The sequence below is a fragment of the Temnothorax nylanderi genome, unplaced genomic scaffold (genome assembly GCF_030848795.1).
Source record: "Temnothorax nylanderi isolate EJ_2023f unplaced genomic scaffold, tnyl_v1.0 TNYL_tig0012_pilon, whole genome shotgun sequence".
NCBI lineage: Eukaryota > Metazoa > Arthropoda > Insecta > Hymenoptera > Formicidae > Temnothorax > Temnothorax nylanderi.
This window is the reverse complement of record NW_027249074.1, coordinates 243,738-260,606: the sequence shown is the minus strand read 5'-3', so window position 1 is coordinate 260,606 and position 16,869 is coordinate 243,738. Positions and strand designations below refer to the sequence as shown.

At 44.8% G+C, this 16,869-nt stretch overlaps 1 protein-coding gene and 1 long non-coding RNA gene across 2 annotated transcripts in view; one reads left to right on the top strand and one right to left on the bottom strand.

The window, feature by feature from the left end:
• Window positions 1-8,265, bottom strand: part of Hgtx (HGTX homeodomain transcription factor) — a 39,594-nt gene extending 31,329 nt beyond the window's left edge. Inside the window, exon 1 of the mRNA XM_071697383.1 lies at window positions 6,717-8,265. Coding sequence (XP_071553484.1) covers window positions 6,717-7,509 — 793 coding nt within the window. The 5' untranslated portion in view covers window positions 7,510-8,265. The remainder of the gene's footprint in view (window positions 1-6,716) is intronic.
• The window catches only part of LOC139767778 (uncharacterized), a 47,534-nt gene extending 34,220 nt beyond the window's left edge, over window positions 1-13,314 (top strand). Inside the window, exon 3 of the long non-coding RNA XR_011717221.1 lies at window positions 13,225-13,314. This is a non-coding gene — a long non-coding RNA (uncharacterized lncRNA). The remainder of the gene's footprint in view (window positions 1-13,224) is intronic.
• The last annotated feature ends 3,555 nt before the right edge of the window (window positions 13,315-16,869 follow it).

Here is a 16,869-nt window from a genome sequence, read left to right as displayed (position 1 = left end):
AGGAATCTCTGTGCTGAGAAAAGCTATCGACGCATCAACGTTTTTGCCAAAAAGAGTTTGCTTTAAAACGCAAACTAGAACATCCTACGTGTATATATGCAATACGTTGCATTTATTGAAACGACTGCTATACCAATCGGGGAAACACGGCGCGTGATCGTCGGCTATAAATATTTGACGCACTGAATATCGCGGTGAATAAGGTACGGACGCGACGTCGACGGGCGAGTAAGCGGACGAAATATTTATCGTTTAATACCGCACATTTTGATGGGCTTTTTGTCATTTATACAGCGGCGATCGGCAGTCTCGCGCGCGCGTCCGTACGGCGAGAATTTAATTAATGACCATCGGTGTAAAGCGTGCGCGCGCGAGAGATCGATCGGTATCAGATGTCAATTAGCGGCGCGCGTTGCGAATCGCATAATCGCGATGACGATAGTGCGGGCGTGAAACGTGAAAAAGAAGAGCGATTCTCTGCGTACTTTGTGACGCGATTATAATCCAATATTTTTATATTCTATAAATAGATAATATTCCCTCGACAATAATAGGTCGGTTAAATTATTTTCTTTATACGTTTTACGTTTATTGTAAATAGCATCGTGAATAAAGGGAATAGCTCTCGATTTTTAAGATAACTTTGGCAAGTTACCTATCTTTGACAGCATCCTTTTCGTTAAACCATTTTATTTCAGTCAGTCGAATCGAATCGCGGGTCGATGTCGCGACGCGTTCAAATCGGCGGGGCGGTTATTGATATGAATAAAACGCGACGATGGTGTTTTAGCGGACGAAATTTATACGGGAATATGTACACTGTACGTATCGCATATATATATATGCAGCCGATACTCATACATACGTATATGGTATCCGGTGATCGTCTATAATTCTAACCAGAGCGGCATTCGCGCGCCACCGAATTCTCGTCGTAAATACGAGCCGCGCGCTGCTCGTCGTATTTGTAATCGACGTAATCTGTCTAATACGACAATGAAGTCGGTTACCCATTAAACCGTTATTGAAACCGTATACGATTACGGCGAATTACATGCGGGGTAGTTCCGACGTACGCGCCATCGCGCGAACGCGCATATGCCCCAAATGCCCGGGTGTATACACCGCGCCGATTTGAAATACAGGCAAATATCGCAAATGCATTTGACAGGATTACGCAATAACGATATATGACTATTTTATTTTGCCGCGCTAAAATTCTATATGTGCGTTCGCGTGTTGCGTTTTGCACATCAGGTACATGCGCGTGTCACCGTTTCAAAATATTCGATATTTTCATTTCCAAACGTACGCTTCTGCAAAATATCCGAAAAGATACCGTTTTGAAGCCGATATTAACGCCTAAAAAACTATTTTGACGAAGTGCATACAAGGCATTTCTATTGTACAAGGATTATTCGGTCGTGTCAAATTTGCAACGTGTAATCTTTTGAAAAAATCCGCAGCGGATTCCATATTTTAAAATTTAGTTCATCTAATTGGACGCGGCCTTCCGCGCGCAAGTACACGTGTTTAAGAAACGTTTCGCTTCTCTATCGATTCCCGTGCTCATTGGCTGCTCCCGAATTTATTCGCCAGATAACTGCGTTTATATTGCAAGCGCGGGGTGCCTCTTAATGCATGGCAGTCACCGACGGCAATTCGATTGCGCAGGAATTTTCAGACCTCCGTGAATCACGTAGCCTTGCATTGCACCGTATAAAAAGAAAATGCCTCGTTGTCGCGAAAGATGCGAGTCGCGAGGAAGGTTCCGAGATTTTCGCGAGGTGCGCTTAAAAAGGGGGACGAGAAAACGGCGTAATTTATGACACAGAAACCAGAGCAGATGTCACGCAATATTTCCGAGGTTTCTACTACAGGCGATAAAAAATGAAAGACACACGTGAAGAGGCACATGGCGTGTCGAGCAGTTCCTTTTCTAGGATGATGTGAATATCTGCTTTCAAGATAAACCTACCGCCTCATGATATTCGACTCCGAAGGGGCGTTGCTCTATTTCGGAAACGTACACCTGCAGAATTGTCGCCCAATTTCGACACGAGTGCCCGATTTCCGGCATTCGAATGATACTAATTTCTGCGAGATATATGGCAGTGATATTAGATCCGCGCGCGTTATCCCTCCCCTTCGAAATCGATCAGACACAATCGCGCAAAACGCGTAGAATAACAATTTTAAAAAGGATGATGTAGCGAAGAGCAGCGGCGGTAATAATTCCGCGCGGTATTATTGGCGTCGCGAAAAATCCGCAGGATGTAATTCGTCACGAAGAACGACGCAAGAACGTAACCGCGATATTTTTGCGGTGAACTTTCCAAAATTGAATTGCTCGCGCGCGCGCGCGCGCGCGCGCGCTGTGTCGCATCTCGATATGATTCTCGTTTCTTTCTGTTTTTTTTCTTTTTACAAAACTGGAGTAATGAAGGATTTATTTACGGCAAGCTTTAGCGCGGTCGCAGCCGTTACTATCGTCTTTATTTTTCGAACGCTGCTCTCTTGCGCGAAGTCTCTCCTTTCGTACGTGGCATTACATTTACACGCATCCCCTTATTTTATCGTCACTTTTTATCATCGCCGTACTGCACCCGTTTACCGCTGTAGTTTATCGTAACGCGATCTTTTTGTTCGTTCAACCGCAAAGTGGACCAGAGGATCGTGTGCATCCTCTCGCGGAAATCCGAATTCGCCACCAAGCCGCGCATGGTCGTCAGTTGGTTAACCCGCAATATCCTAACTTCCGCTTGTATATGGTCGCCCTATTTGGCTATCAAATAATTCGCGTCCTATTGTAAACACCTATTGTAACCACCCGCGATATAATATTGTCTCCTTCTTAATTCTTCTACGATGTAAGTAAAATGATCAGTAACATACAACTTGATGTGACTCGACTTTCTAAAAAATTTAGCAATAAAAATCGAGGCAGTAATAAAAAATAATTATTAATAGAGATGTGCCACTGTAAAAAAATTTGGTAAAATTACAACTGTTATAGTGGGTAATTTTGAGACCCACTATAATAGTTGTAATTTTACAAAATTACAGTACGGAAGGAAAAAGTAATTTTGTATTACAATTACACAAATTAAAAATGTGTGGAAATTTACACCTATTATAGTGGGTCTCAAAATTACCTACTATAATAGTTGTAATTTTACAAAATTTTTTTACAGTGTGTGGCTAAAATATGTCAAAGATACAATGCTTTAAAATAAATAGAAGATAACTATTTGTACCTTTATTTATTTCAATTACTCGATTTTTCATTTAATTATCAGTATCGTGACAGAAAAAGATAATAATTTTTAACATGTAAAAAAATAGAGCGAAATCATAAATAGAGATTAAAATTGAAGAAGGCGCAGAGAGTTCTCAGCTTAAAGTTATCTCCTTCGCTATTATTACGCACGCATATATCGTATTATCACGCGATAAAATCGAACTCGCGATTAGCACATTTCGACATGCGAAACATATAAATCGCGGATATATTAGCGCGCGCTGTTTAGCGATTCGTTATTACGAAGTATAACCGCGCTCTGTCGGGAGCAAATCATTTAGAAATTTAATGCCATGAATGTTAAGTAACGTCCCTCGTTTGCGTCGCTCGTTAATGTACCAGGGGAGAGAGCAGGTAATTCGGTAAGCATAAATTTTAGAGCCACCGTTCCGCGTCCGCCGCACCTTCCGGTCAATATTTCAATCAAAGTCACGTTGCAATTCTTATTCGCATTCTTGTTTTTATTTAATTTGCCATTTAAGCGTTAAACAAAGTACTCTTTTGGTCGTTCGCGATTGAAAGCGATAAAAGAAATCGAGCGAAGTGACGCTGTTTAATTAATTCTGTGATAATTATTTCAGGATATTTCAGGGCTGTTCTTATTTGCATTACTCGTTCAGTATTAGATAAAGCTACGAAATATTTTTGAATGCTTCAAAGATATTACTATGTTTGTATTCATCATTCCAAGAGTTTTCGACGTAATATTTGTTAATTATGTGAATGTTACAGTTTCAAATCACTACATTTAGATAGCGTTTCGTTTAGGCAGAAGGCGCGCGATAAAATCATTTTAACAGATTATAGATTATAAACCGTGATAACCGGTATTTATGAATTAAACCCACGTCTCCGATATTACCGCGATATTGTACGACACGTTATTTGTGAGAACACAACTTCATAATACGACCCTATCTTCCCTCCGTTGTAACATCGACCCCCCCGATAATTCTAAAATTGATGCCTGAATACATTCCTGATAGCCGAGGAATGAAAAGTGACGCGTAAAATGATGCGGGGGAGATTTTCACAAAATGTGACTAAAAATTTATAATCCTCATTTTAACAAAACAAATTTTATTTATATAGTTATAGATCGTAAAGTAAATCAGTAATTATCATATTTTGTTTGAGTGGCATCGAGTCTGGAATGATTATGCGTTCTGTAATTTTATTGTCTCGAGATATTATTGAGATAAATTCTTTTGAATCATGTTAGCACTTTTACACTTTTATAGACTTCAATATTGTTAAAGATTCGAGAAGCATCTCTCCAAAGTAAGGCTCGGCTCGGTATTCGGTGATATTTTGACTCGTTGCACAAGGCATAAGCCGCGAAAGGTCATCCTTTGCTCGCTCAATAGAATCACGTGAATTCACATGATTCGAGGATCATTACGCGTACGTTGATCCTTGGACTATGTGAATTCACGTGATTCTAGTGAGCGAGCAAATCGGCCGTTGGAATTCCGCAATCGGAAATATTTTTGCTTCAGTCGGAGATCGAAAATCGCGCGGCGCACATCATTGTTAATGCCAAATAATTTAGTGTCAAATATCAATAATGCGGTCCGCATCGTATTTAGCTTAATGTATACGCGAGGTTAAACGTTGCACGAAAGCGCTCTTGAACGTGACATCTTTTCACAAGCTTTCAAGGCGATGACAAACGCCTTCTGCTTTGTCGCGCGCCACCCGATGGAAAAGTTATGCATTTGCAACATCACAAACGAGGTCTTGATGGCGCGGGCTGCCAACAACAAAACACGAGGAAGTGACATTGTAAAAGTGAATTGAAAGCTCGTGCATTTACGTCAAAAAAATGTATTTCATAAAGAACGAGATTCTTCATTATAAGCTCTTCGTAACTTTTCTGTGGCGAATTTAAGGAAAATTGCATCTTTGAAATTAATAGGACGCCGAGATCATTTCAGAGCATTTCTATTATAAATTTATACGTTTTCTTTAGTTTTATATTTTCTCTCACGACTCTTGTGTATACACGAGTCTTTATGCAAATTTTATTTATCTCGCCAATAAATCAAAAGCCGCAGTTGATATTTATCTCTTCGTTAGGCTAGAATGGATTAAAACGGGCGATAGTGATTCGCGCGCGATTCAAAGTGGAAAATCAGACTCCGACTATATGTAAATCCGTGAATTATACGCCGGGGCCGATTGTATCGAATGCACAGATAGTTTCGTAATAGATTCGTAACTCCTAGTCGCGCTTTCGTCTGGCCCGCGGTTGTTCGATCGACCGCCCTTGGTAATTCTACGATTAATGCGTTCAATCCGTCCCGCATTACATGCTATCGCAGCACGCGACGATTTGTGCGTGGAGAACGGTGGTTTCCCCCGATTTTCTATCGCAAACGCGCGAATGGCTACCGAATTGTTACCGTTGCAGATGCTACTAATATCTACAAGCATCAATAACCCTCGACGTTTATCTCCGTTCCACGTTTGCAAAATATTTTTCAAACGATATTTTCACCTCGATCGCTAGCTCCTTTGTCATAAAATCACATTGTCGTGAGAAAATTTATATTGAAGCTTTATATTTTAGTAAAACGACAGGTTTATTGCAAAAAAACACATAATTAATCAATCAAAGAAATGGAGCGTGGAGCCGTAACAAGGTGTTGGTGTTCATATATTCTATACTTTCGTAAAGAATTAACGAATTGTAATGTACATCTGTACATATACATATATTCCAATTTAATAAACTGCGCGCCGCAAATTTGTCGGACTTGAAACACAGCTATCTTGGAAAATTAATACCCTTCCCTACCCCGGAATTATTAATTACTATATATTTGCTGTCAAAGTTACTCGCCTATAGAGTTTTCAATATATCTCAATTTCTTAATACTCTGACTTTGCTAAACGGTAGTTATAATTAGACATAAATGTAACAATTTTTATGAGACTTTCCCAAATAATGATCTTAAATATTATTCCGATGGTTCCACAAAATAGCTTTATACAAAATGATGTATCTTTATGTCGTATTTATCTTCTCGAAATTTAATTAACAGCTTTACGGATCTAGCAAGCAATGCTGAATGTCTAGAACATATTAGATAGGAGAGAAGGAATATATATTTGTAAATGACATATATTCGCAACTTTAAGTATCCTGACCATTCCGAGCAAGCTCTGAAAGTTTTCTGCATCTTTTGTCGTTTTCAAGATCACACAGACATGAAGTAAAAAGGTTAAGACTTTTTCAAAAGAAAATGTTTAAGTTATCCAAGGTATCTAATGTTCAAACAGATTCTTTCTCTCCATATCTAACATTCGTTTATCTGGAACGATACGGGTTGACCAGAACGGCCATTCTTGCTTAATCATACATGCAACCGCGTCACCCGCATTTAAGTTATCGAACTTAGGTAGTACGTACCCGAGGACGCCGTAAAGCCGGCGTGCATGGCGTATCGCGGCGCGGCCATGTGCTGGGGATGCGGGGTCGGTGGCAGGGTCGCGTGTGACGGCGGTACCGTCGCCTGGGGATGAACTGTTGCCGTCGGTCTCGAGAGTATCGTGTCGATGCCGTGGGGGTTGCTGCCGACGGAGGTGATGGAGGTCGCTGGGCTGTGCTTGCCGCTGCCGGTGGGCGACGATTGGCCCTGCGTGATAGTGGATAACGGCACTGTGATACGCGGCAATTGAATGCCGCCCTGTTGCTGCTGATGCGGCGGATGATGCTGCTGATGCGACTGCTGTTGCTGTTGTTGCTGTTGTTGTTGCTGCTGCTGATGCTGCTGCTGTTGCTGCTGCTGCTGCTGCTGCTGTTGCTGCTGATGCTGATGACTCCTCTCTGCCATAGAGTGCAGCGCTGCCAGCGGCTGACTACCGAGCATGCCGCCCCCGGCGGCACTCAGATTGAGAAACTGCAAAACGTGGGGCGCGGCCGCCGCATGAAAGTCGTGGAGCCAAGGCGGTCGCGGGGGCGGCGGCGAGTGGCTCGAGGCGGGCGGCGGCGAGCACGAGCCCAGCGAGGAACCCGCGGACGAGCTGCGGTCGCCCTGGTCCAGATGGTGGTTATTGTTGCGTCGGTGCGCGTCGCTGAGCGACGACGACATGTTCTCGGCGATCTCGAGTCCGCCGCCCTCCGGCGTGGAGCGCGATGGCGGGTCCGGGCACGGGTCTCCGCTGTCGGCGCAGGCCTTGCCGCTAGTCAGAGAACACACCATCTCGCACCACGCATAGTTCGGTAGTGAGCGAAAAATCTTAGCCGGTGCTTAGCTGCGCGCTGGATGAGGCGTGCGGCCGCCTCGGAGCCGCCGCGGAGTCCTCCTCGCGCGCGAGGGGGTTTTTCCCGAGTACCGCCTGCCGTGCCGGGGAGGAAGTCCCGCGGCGATGTCGGTCGTTCGATCGGAGGTGCGTACCGCGACGACGGTTGTCTCACTGCGCGTTTCGTCCGAATAACGACGTCGAACCACCGACGATGACACAGGACACGCTCGACACTCTCCGCGATCGCGACCGCGAGTGGCACTGTTCTCGAAGGGGGAGGATATTCTGACGCTCCTCTTCCCTTTTCCCGTTTCTTCCGTTTCACCGGTGTCTCACCCAGGTCAATCACTTGATCCCCATGGTTTCCCGCGGATCGCACGACGCGTCGTCTGCGCGCGACAGGCTGACGATGACACGTTCCGCGCGAGTGGACGATCGATGAGCGGAAAGAAGTAGTCACCGCACACCGTGAGCAGTCACCGGTTCGCCGGTTCCGCGCGATGACATGGAGAACGTATGATCGCGGAACGTATGATCAGTCACGGGCTGTTCCGGGCCTGAACTGTCATCGACGGATGGCCGACACGCGCGATCAGGAAGTCGTTGTCCGTGCCGCGACGGTATACGGGATCCTCGCCGAGTGACTCGCCGCGTCGCCAAATGGTGTGCGAGCAGGGTGCATCGGGCGCGCGCGCTCTCACTCCGGCGGGAGATCGAGTCTCTCTCCCGTGCTTTCGTCCTTGCCCTCGTCCTCGCGCGCGCGTTCCGGAAACCGCCGCGGCGGAGGGAGAGATGGGTCGGCCCTCGACGCGAGTCGATTGGCGTGCCGTCCGTGGGTCGTTTAAGTGCTCGGGGGCGGTACCGCCATCGGATTGGTCGGCCCGGTGGTTTTCCACCGGAAGGAGAGGTGTTCCGGGCGGGGCCTCTCAATCTCGCGTTAGCTTCTTGTTAAGCGTCTTTCATTGTGTGTTTAAATTCGTAATTTATGATCCCGACTGAATAAAACAAGAACTTGCTGGTTCGCTCGCTCGTCCGCTTGCTCGCTCGCTCGCTCGCTCGTGTACTGGCAGGCAGGCAGGCAGGCTGGCTGGCTGGCTGGTTGGCTGGTTGGCTGACTGAGCCTCTTTGGCTCTGAGACTGGCCCTCTAGTTTGCTCGACGACTGGGCACCTCCGCACGACTACGGTGACACTACTGTCTCGATAACTCGCTTCCTTCCTTCCGTCGGTCCTTCCTCTCGCTACCTACCTAACCGTCTCCTACCGTATCTCTTCCCTTCACCCTCTCGCACCATTTAGCTCCATCCTTCCCGCCCACTCGACTTCTGTCCACCACCTACCTACCCTTCGGGGCCTTTCAGCGTTTCAGCCAGTCGAGTATACGCGTAGACAGAACAAATCGAGTTATTCGCTGTCGATGGTTCATTTGGCCTGCTCCGCTTCCTGCCTGCCCGCTGTACGTATGCCGATACGTACACGTGTCAACGAGAATTCGGTTACTTCATACCGATGAACCATCGCCGCGTCGCCCTCGGTGCGGCGCGCGGCTGACGTAACTAATGTCGGATGAACTCGCCGGCTCTCTCTCCGGCTCTCTGGCAGCCGACCAATGTAATGTCGGCCGCGCTTCGTCGCTCGGTTCCGCTCTCGTCTATTGGATCCGCGTTTTAGACTCGCCTTCGACCGAACGGATAATTTACGGCGGCTGACTGCACTTCGCGCTCCCGGTCATTAAGCGCCGCGTAGGTGGGGTATGCTGCTTCTCCTCTCTCTGTCTCTCTTTCTCTCCGTTCGCACTCTCCCTTTCCTCCCCGCGCACTCGCACGAGAAGGAGCTGCTCCGGTTCGACGTGCGACCGTATAGTCCTCAAACGAAATCCTCGCAAATTTCTTCCGCTCACCGTATGTGAGATAAATATTCTCAAACTTGGAGCAGGTTTCTTTCGGTTTGAAATTTTTTACGTTCACGCTTTAAACGTAGATCTTTCCGATCTTACGTGCTAAACGCTTCTGTAAGGACGAATAAAATTTTCGAATGTTTCAGTTGTAGCTACGATATATAATTTGTAATATCCGTCTTGCCACGAAATCGTTACTTGATAAAAAAGTTCAATTCAAACGAGCGGTGAAACTTGAAGTAAAACTTTGGAGTTGCGAAAAATCATTAATACACAGACGTGACATTTTGAACGACAGAGTGTACGTCCGAGCGCAGTATCTGCATCATTAAACGCGAGCGTGCCGAGATCGATCGTTTAAGAGTAATTATGCTAATGCGGCCCGATTATGATGAAGGCTCGAAATAAGCTTACAGGGTATCATCATTACCACGTTCAAATACGTGCGTATTATTAATAATGAAACAATAATGGATATTATTAAAGCAGCATGACGCAATAATAGCCGGCAAGCAGCGCAGTTGCCAATATTTGTTGCATCGTATTAATCACCAGTCGCATTAATATTGCACTTGCGCGCGTAGGAGGCTTTTGCAACACCGTTTCGCGCTACAAATTGTTGTCTAATTTCGCAAGAAAGCTTTTCGAACGCTTTTTCATAGTTCGGAAACAGTGGACTACCCGGAGCGCAGACCGAACATTTCTATTATCGCAGGTCCGACGATGACTTTCTTGCAAAGTATATGCATTTTCCTTGTACCCTCTATTTAATTATCATGTCGATTCTTAACGCTTGGCAAGGGGCGACGGTGTAAAACGGAAAAGAGGCCGGTATTCTCCTCGGCGAGAAGACCGGGCGGGATTTAAATCTATTTTATTTGACCCCGAAGGATCAGTCCTTTTCATGGAGAAGCGACTTTCTCTCGAGGGCAGGACGAGGAAGAGGAAACTCTCGCCGTCCCTCTTTCCGTCTTCCGGCCTTCCGCGCGCCTCTACGGACGCTCCTCGCAAATTATATGTAAAACACGACGCGGGCAGCCAGCGACAAGTATTGATTCCCATCGCCGGATGTTTTACGACGCGTATTATTTTCGCGAGGAACAGTCGTCCGGCTCGGGCGGAAACCGCTCGTTTCTCGTTCGCGCGAATTTCTCGCGAGCGAAAAATTCTGTTTCATTCAGGACGATCTCTCCCATTACGCGAACTATATAACAGATCACGACGATGAGGAAAATTATTTTTCCAACGAATTCTGTGCAGATGCGTAACGACGCGCAATAAAGATTCGACACTCGAGTGGAATTTTTTCTTCTCTCGAATTGAAGATTTATCTTGCTGTTTCCAGTTACCTACTTTTGTAACGATCATCTCGTTACGTTTCAAAGAATTCAATGATAAATTATACACATGACAATTTTTTTAAATATTTCTCTGTGTCTCTTCTATGTAACTCTTATTATTTGACATTATATCGGGATCTTTTTTCTCGAATTATCGATTATTCTCTGGGACAGGATATTTCTGTCATTAGGTGAGCCAACGTTTGACGTGTCGAATATCCGGCGCGAATCGAGTGGCAATAAAAGCGTTCTTATTTAAACACCGTTTCGCAGGATTATTACGAATAATTTGTTAGCTCCGATAAGCGCGCAGTAGAGCACGCCATATGCCGCGCGCGATCGTGAAATATTAAATCCTAGTTGTGCCACGTATCATTGCGTTACCTCGGCGTTGCCACGGCGAGCTTATCTGTCAAATATACCTCGCTTTAATAAACCACGCAGCACGAGGTATCACGTTATTCTCAGCAAATAAGAGCGGCTCGCCGCCGTTCTGCCACTGTTACTCCTACATTTTCGTTATATTTATATTCGTGTCTACAAATATATGCGGGTAATTTCGAAGGCGGTTCCGGCGAGCCAAACAGTCGTGAATACTCCTTGACACCTCGCATAATCGCTTTGAGATACAACGCGTGCTCGGGACATAAATTTGTCGTTAAAAACTACGCCCATTATTCGGCTTCCCTTCCTAGTAGAAAGTCCGCTATACAAATTCGGCTGCTCGTGTTCCCGGAGTCCCACCCCTTAACCCTCCCTATCGGCGACTGCCTCTTCCCTAAACTCTCTCTGATGGACCCCCCCCCTCTCTCTCTCTCTCTCTCTCTCTCTTTTGTTATCCCTTCGGTTTAGGGTGAAATTATTATGCAGAGACCAAAGTGTCCCATAAAATCGCGCAAATTACACGCCCCGATGCGTGTCTAAGCTTCATCGTAGTGATTAACTGACAATAACGGTGAAAACTGGCGATTCGATGGCGCCGATTAATTGGATATTTACCGGCGCAGGACCGCCTGCGGAGGACTCTCCGCGATCGACGTCGTTTTAGGGTTTTACGCGTACATCAGCTGTCGTGGCCTCTTTACCGCGTGACGATGGGTTAATTTATCGGAAGATTAGCCTCGATTAAGGGCGAGAGGAAAAGCGAGTGTTTATCCAATCGTGGGTAATCGGCCATGAAAAAAAATGTAGTCTTGGAATTTGAATTCCTTAACAAATCATACAAATTCAGTCATCGTCACATCATTAGCAGTTTAAATGCAAAGAGTAAAAGTAAAATTATTCTAGTTGTTTTGCTCATTTTTTTAGTGCATAGAAAGAAAGTCCGAGTTTTCATTCGCCAAATATTTTCATTAGATATCACTTTTCAGCTGGAATCTCTTATATCGCTCGATTAGTAAAACGATAAGACTTAAGATTTGCTCTTCTTGCGCTCTCTCGTCGGGACATAAACGCGGAATTAGCAGTCCATTCGTACGCCCGAGCGGCAGCTACTGAAAATCTTCATCTACACGCGGAAGGAACATGCGGAACTCCCCCGTTATACTCGTGTCGCCGGTACGGCTAATTCGTATTCGCGGCACGGCCGCGCGTCGCATGATCACGCCGTATGGATTCGAATCCGAAACGCATCGAAAGTTCGCGATGTCGTTTTGCCGCCGCGTAACTCACGGAGGACACGAAAACTTTTTCGGTGCCCCTCGGCCCGATAATACGTTTCCGTCGAACTTCGAAACAAGTCGCTCGGAAAAGGGCGGTCGGTGAGGACACGATCGCCGTCAAACGTGATTTTTTCCCTTCCTCTATCGATTCGCGATTATTATTTCGCGAATCGCTTTCAAATGGCAGTTTGAGAAGCGCGAGGACCGGACGGTTCATTCTTAATCCGTTGTTGCGTCTACGTGCGTACGGTGCTGCGAATTTAATGCGATATGTGGAAAAGATCCGAGGTAGAAAGAGAAAAGAAAGAACGGGAAAGACAGGCATTGGGAAATAATTAATTTTATATATATAACTGAATTAAATAATTGAAGAAATTTTTTTATTTATATGATATCATAGATTATATTATACACTATTTTTGTGCATACAGTGCCGAAGTAATTATATTATAAACTAATAAGACAATTATAGGTCAAAGATATATTTTACCCAGATAATTTCTCGATTGCCCGTTAGATGTAATAAATACGTACGCTGATTTCCCGAAAATTTTAGGAGAGTTAAAAGGACATGAAATTTATCTCAACTGTCTAGCACTAAATGTCCCGATCTTTCGCCGCTATGTATTAATTCGCCATACGACAGGACTTTTGTCCCGCCCTTTCGTGCAATACATAAATTTTTCCGCCTAATACACACACGTGCGTTTTATATGTACAATAGAACATATGTGTGTATACGTGTACATTATATTAACGTCTGTATTCTTCCACAGGCATTTCCTTCCGTGCAGGACACGACGGCGGTGAACGGGACAGCGAGCGGCGTCTCATCTCGACATCTCGGGGCCCGGGGGGGGGGGCGGCCTCGGTAAGTGCGACCTAATTTTACGGAACATCGGCTTTTATTAATGACGCGACAAAGCGCAGGGCAGGTGAAGAGAGCCATATAGCTTGGCTGTCGGTGAAGAAGTCATTTCGCGCGGACACCGGGCCCCGGGCGCCATTGTTGCGCCTGCGAGTCGTCACACGCCGATGATTGCATTATATTAGGCGTGCAGAGTCGATCGCTCGCCCGTGGATAATCCGCATCCGTGGCGGGCCCGTGCGCGCGCGGCAGTTATTCCCTTATTCATCCCCCTCGCCGTAATAGCCCGTGCTTTTTGCCGCGCCCCGGGATCGCCTTTGCAGTTTGGCTGCATATGGCCAATATTGTTTTATTTCTGCCCCAGACATTATATCGATCGACTGCGTCGTAAAGATGTCGATTTCGCGACGGACCTACGAATATGACTTTTCGAGAGGGATTTCGAGAGGGAGTCGAGGGATGAGGTAGAGGTTTTTTCAAGAACACGAGAGAGAGTTTTTCTAGTTTCATCAAGTCTTCTTTTATATTTCACGTCTAGTTGAAATATAAAATATAATCAGACACGATGTGTAATAAAATTAAATTTTTTTATTATAAACAACTTAATTTAAATAACAAAAATGCGCTTACAAAATTACGTAATATAAATTATACCTGTCGCAATATGAAGTAATGGTTCTAATCTCGACTCGTGTAGCGATGTTGTTAATGAGCCATTTTAGCCCTTCGGGGAACCATATCGCATAAGCGTCATAATTCATCCCCGTGTAGACGACAAACAATAAGGCAGACTTCGCGAAAACACGCGGTAATACCGGAACGGATGGACGTATATATTGTTGTACGAGATAATTGCGTTAATTTGAAAACGAGAAGATCCGTTTCCAGCGTAAAGAAATTTCGCGAAATTAATATGAACCGGCTGGCACGAAGTACGGTGAATATAATTTGAACCACAACGGTCCGAAGTCCGTTTAACTTGTCGACATATCGTGCCAAGAAACTAAACGTTACTTTATTCTTAAATTAAATTCTACAGATCCATTACATTTATATATATTATCGATGCATCAGCGTTGACTTCATTAAAATTTCTCGTTGAGTTATTGATAGAGAACGTGCATCTTTGAAATTTCGACAGATGAAGCACTACATGTTCATCCAAGAGCATTAATACGTAGAACGTATTGTGAGTTTTTACGTACAGTATTGTCTGGCAAAACTCGTTGCAATTCTCAATGGGGCCGGCACAATGACGATGACTCCTCCAGCGACGCGGGCTAATGCCGCGGGAATAGACAGCGAATATGAGATCTCCGTCTTCTTAAAACACTATTCGTCAGGGAATAATTCGGGGCTACCCTCCCCGTGAGTGAAAAGCTCATATTTTACGCGGGGAACAAAACGTGTCTCGGAACGGCTACCCCTTGTGCGAGAGACTCCGACACACAACGGAGCGCGACCGAGAATCGAGATCCTATCCCGGGATTTAGCCCGGGTAGCCCTCTCGACTTCAAAGGATTAGACGGAGGATGGCGATAGCAGGCAGCCGAGAGGTGTTTCTCTCGTCTCGGACGGCTCTCTTTCTCCCGCGGCGAGTAGTTTTACATTTCGTCACATTGTTGCGGCCGACATTTATAAATGCTTGCGGTCCAGCGGCGGCCGATTACGACGATTATCTGACGACGAGCAGGAAACAGGGGGGGGGGGGAGGAGGGAGACCGGAGATGACGCTGGATGTGCGATGGGACCGAGTGTGATTCAGCGAAATCAATGCGTCTTCAGGAATACTGGAACGCCTGTTAGTGACGCTTCATCATTTCGCGATAATATTCGCGGCGCGCCGCGCCGATTAATGAGCCGGGGGGCTCGTCGTCGCCTTTGAATACACGGCGTATCCGGAGTCTCTAACAGCCGCGCGCATCCTCCTTTAAAAACGTATTATCCCGGCGAAAGCGATCCGCCGAATAATATTTTAATGAAATTCGAATTGAGATGGTTGGCATCATGTTTTCATTTCATAAACAACGCGCGCCGGCTGCTGCTGGGATAAGTTAACATCGATACGAGATCGTTTTATGTCGCGTCAAAAGACGTTCGGTGAAATGTTGTTGCCTTTGTGCAACGATGGAATAGACTCGCTGTGCAAAAAAAATATGACAAATGGCAGAAAAGTTGCAGAGTTTTCTTCGTGGAAATTTCGTATAAATATAGATACGCGTGTGAATACGGGAATATACATAATTAATTTATCTGACAGAGTTAATGTAGTTAACTATTTGCGCTTGCAACTATTTGTATTCGCTCCAACGAGTAAACAATTAATGTACATAATTAACATACAGATTATTACACGGCTAATTGCTGCTGAATTTTAAGTGCAATCCGCCATTTATTGGTATTGATTCGCTCGGTGAATCGAGTCGATTCTGTAAATGAGAATTACTAAAAAGCGAATTATGTCCCTGCACGCACATTTGCAATTCGCATTTTTATATTTAATAAAATATGCTTTAAATAAACATAAAAAAAAACAATAAAATATTTCGTAATGTAAAATTTATTCAAGATTATTGCAAATTAGTGCATTTCTCTTTATTTAATAAAGTCGAGTTTTTAATGCTTACATTTTGTTTAAAAGAACACATGGAGGAGTAAAAACCATAGTGGTGTAAGTCTGCAAATTTTTTTTAATTTTTTCTCGTGTGCATAGATGCAATCTGTACAATATATAAATTACATCTATGCACACAAGAAAATATTTTTAAAAATTTGACTTACACCACTATGGTTTTTACCCCTCCACATGTTCATGGAAAGTCTTAGACTGCTTTCCAGACTATTTTCAAGCCGGAATAAAAAAAAACAATTTCTTTAACAATATCGTTAACCATGAGCAGAGGAAGTATTGCGGTACTTCCGTCACTATGCCTCGCATTCGTTATGATACGGTGCTGTGACGGAAATAAACAAAGCTGCAGCAAAGCTGAAGCACCTTTTTGACGTGAAAAATGTTCGGCACCGGTGCTGTGCTTCGGTGTCCGATATGCAGTCAGTTTAACTCGAATCCTTGAAGCGTGTATGCTACGAATAAAAGAATTTCAAACCTCACACATACGCTTTTTCATCGCGATTCACATATACTCTTTATACTCCAAAGCACTTAATTGTTCATTACTAAATTATAGTTAAATGTGCCTCAAGTAGGTACAATGACTGTCTTTATCTAGTAAATTTAATAAAATTCCCTTTGCTGAAATTATAAGATCTAAATGGCGCTCCAATACCGGTTGCATTAAAAAAAGCGCTTTTCGATAATCGGACGTTTGATTCCGAGGCCGAATAATCGACGCTCCACAACATCGTAGCGCCATTAATGGCCTACCGGTGATCAGTGCTTCTTTCCTAGGGCCACTTTATATCCGCGGCTGTAAAACGCTTATACGATCCGCCGTAAAAGATCGAAACGCATATATTACGCGGAAAACGGGGTGTATCGTATACATCGCGATACACACAAAACACACACGACCCGGGGCGGAGACCGGCGCGG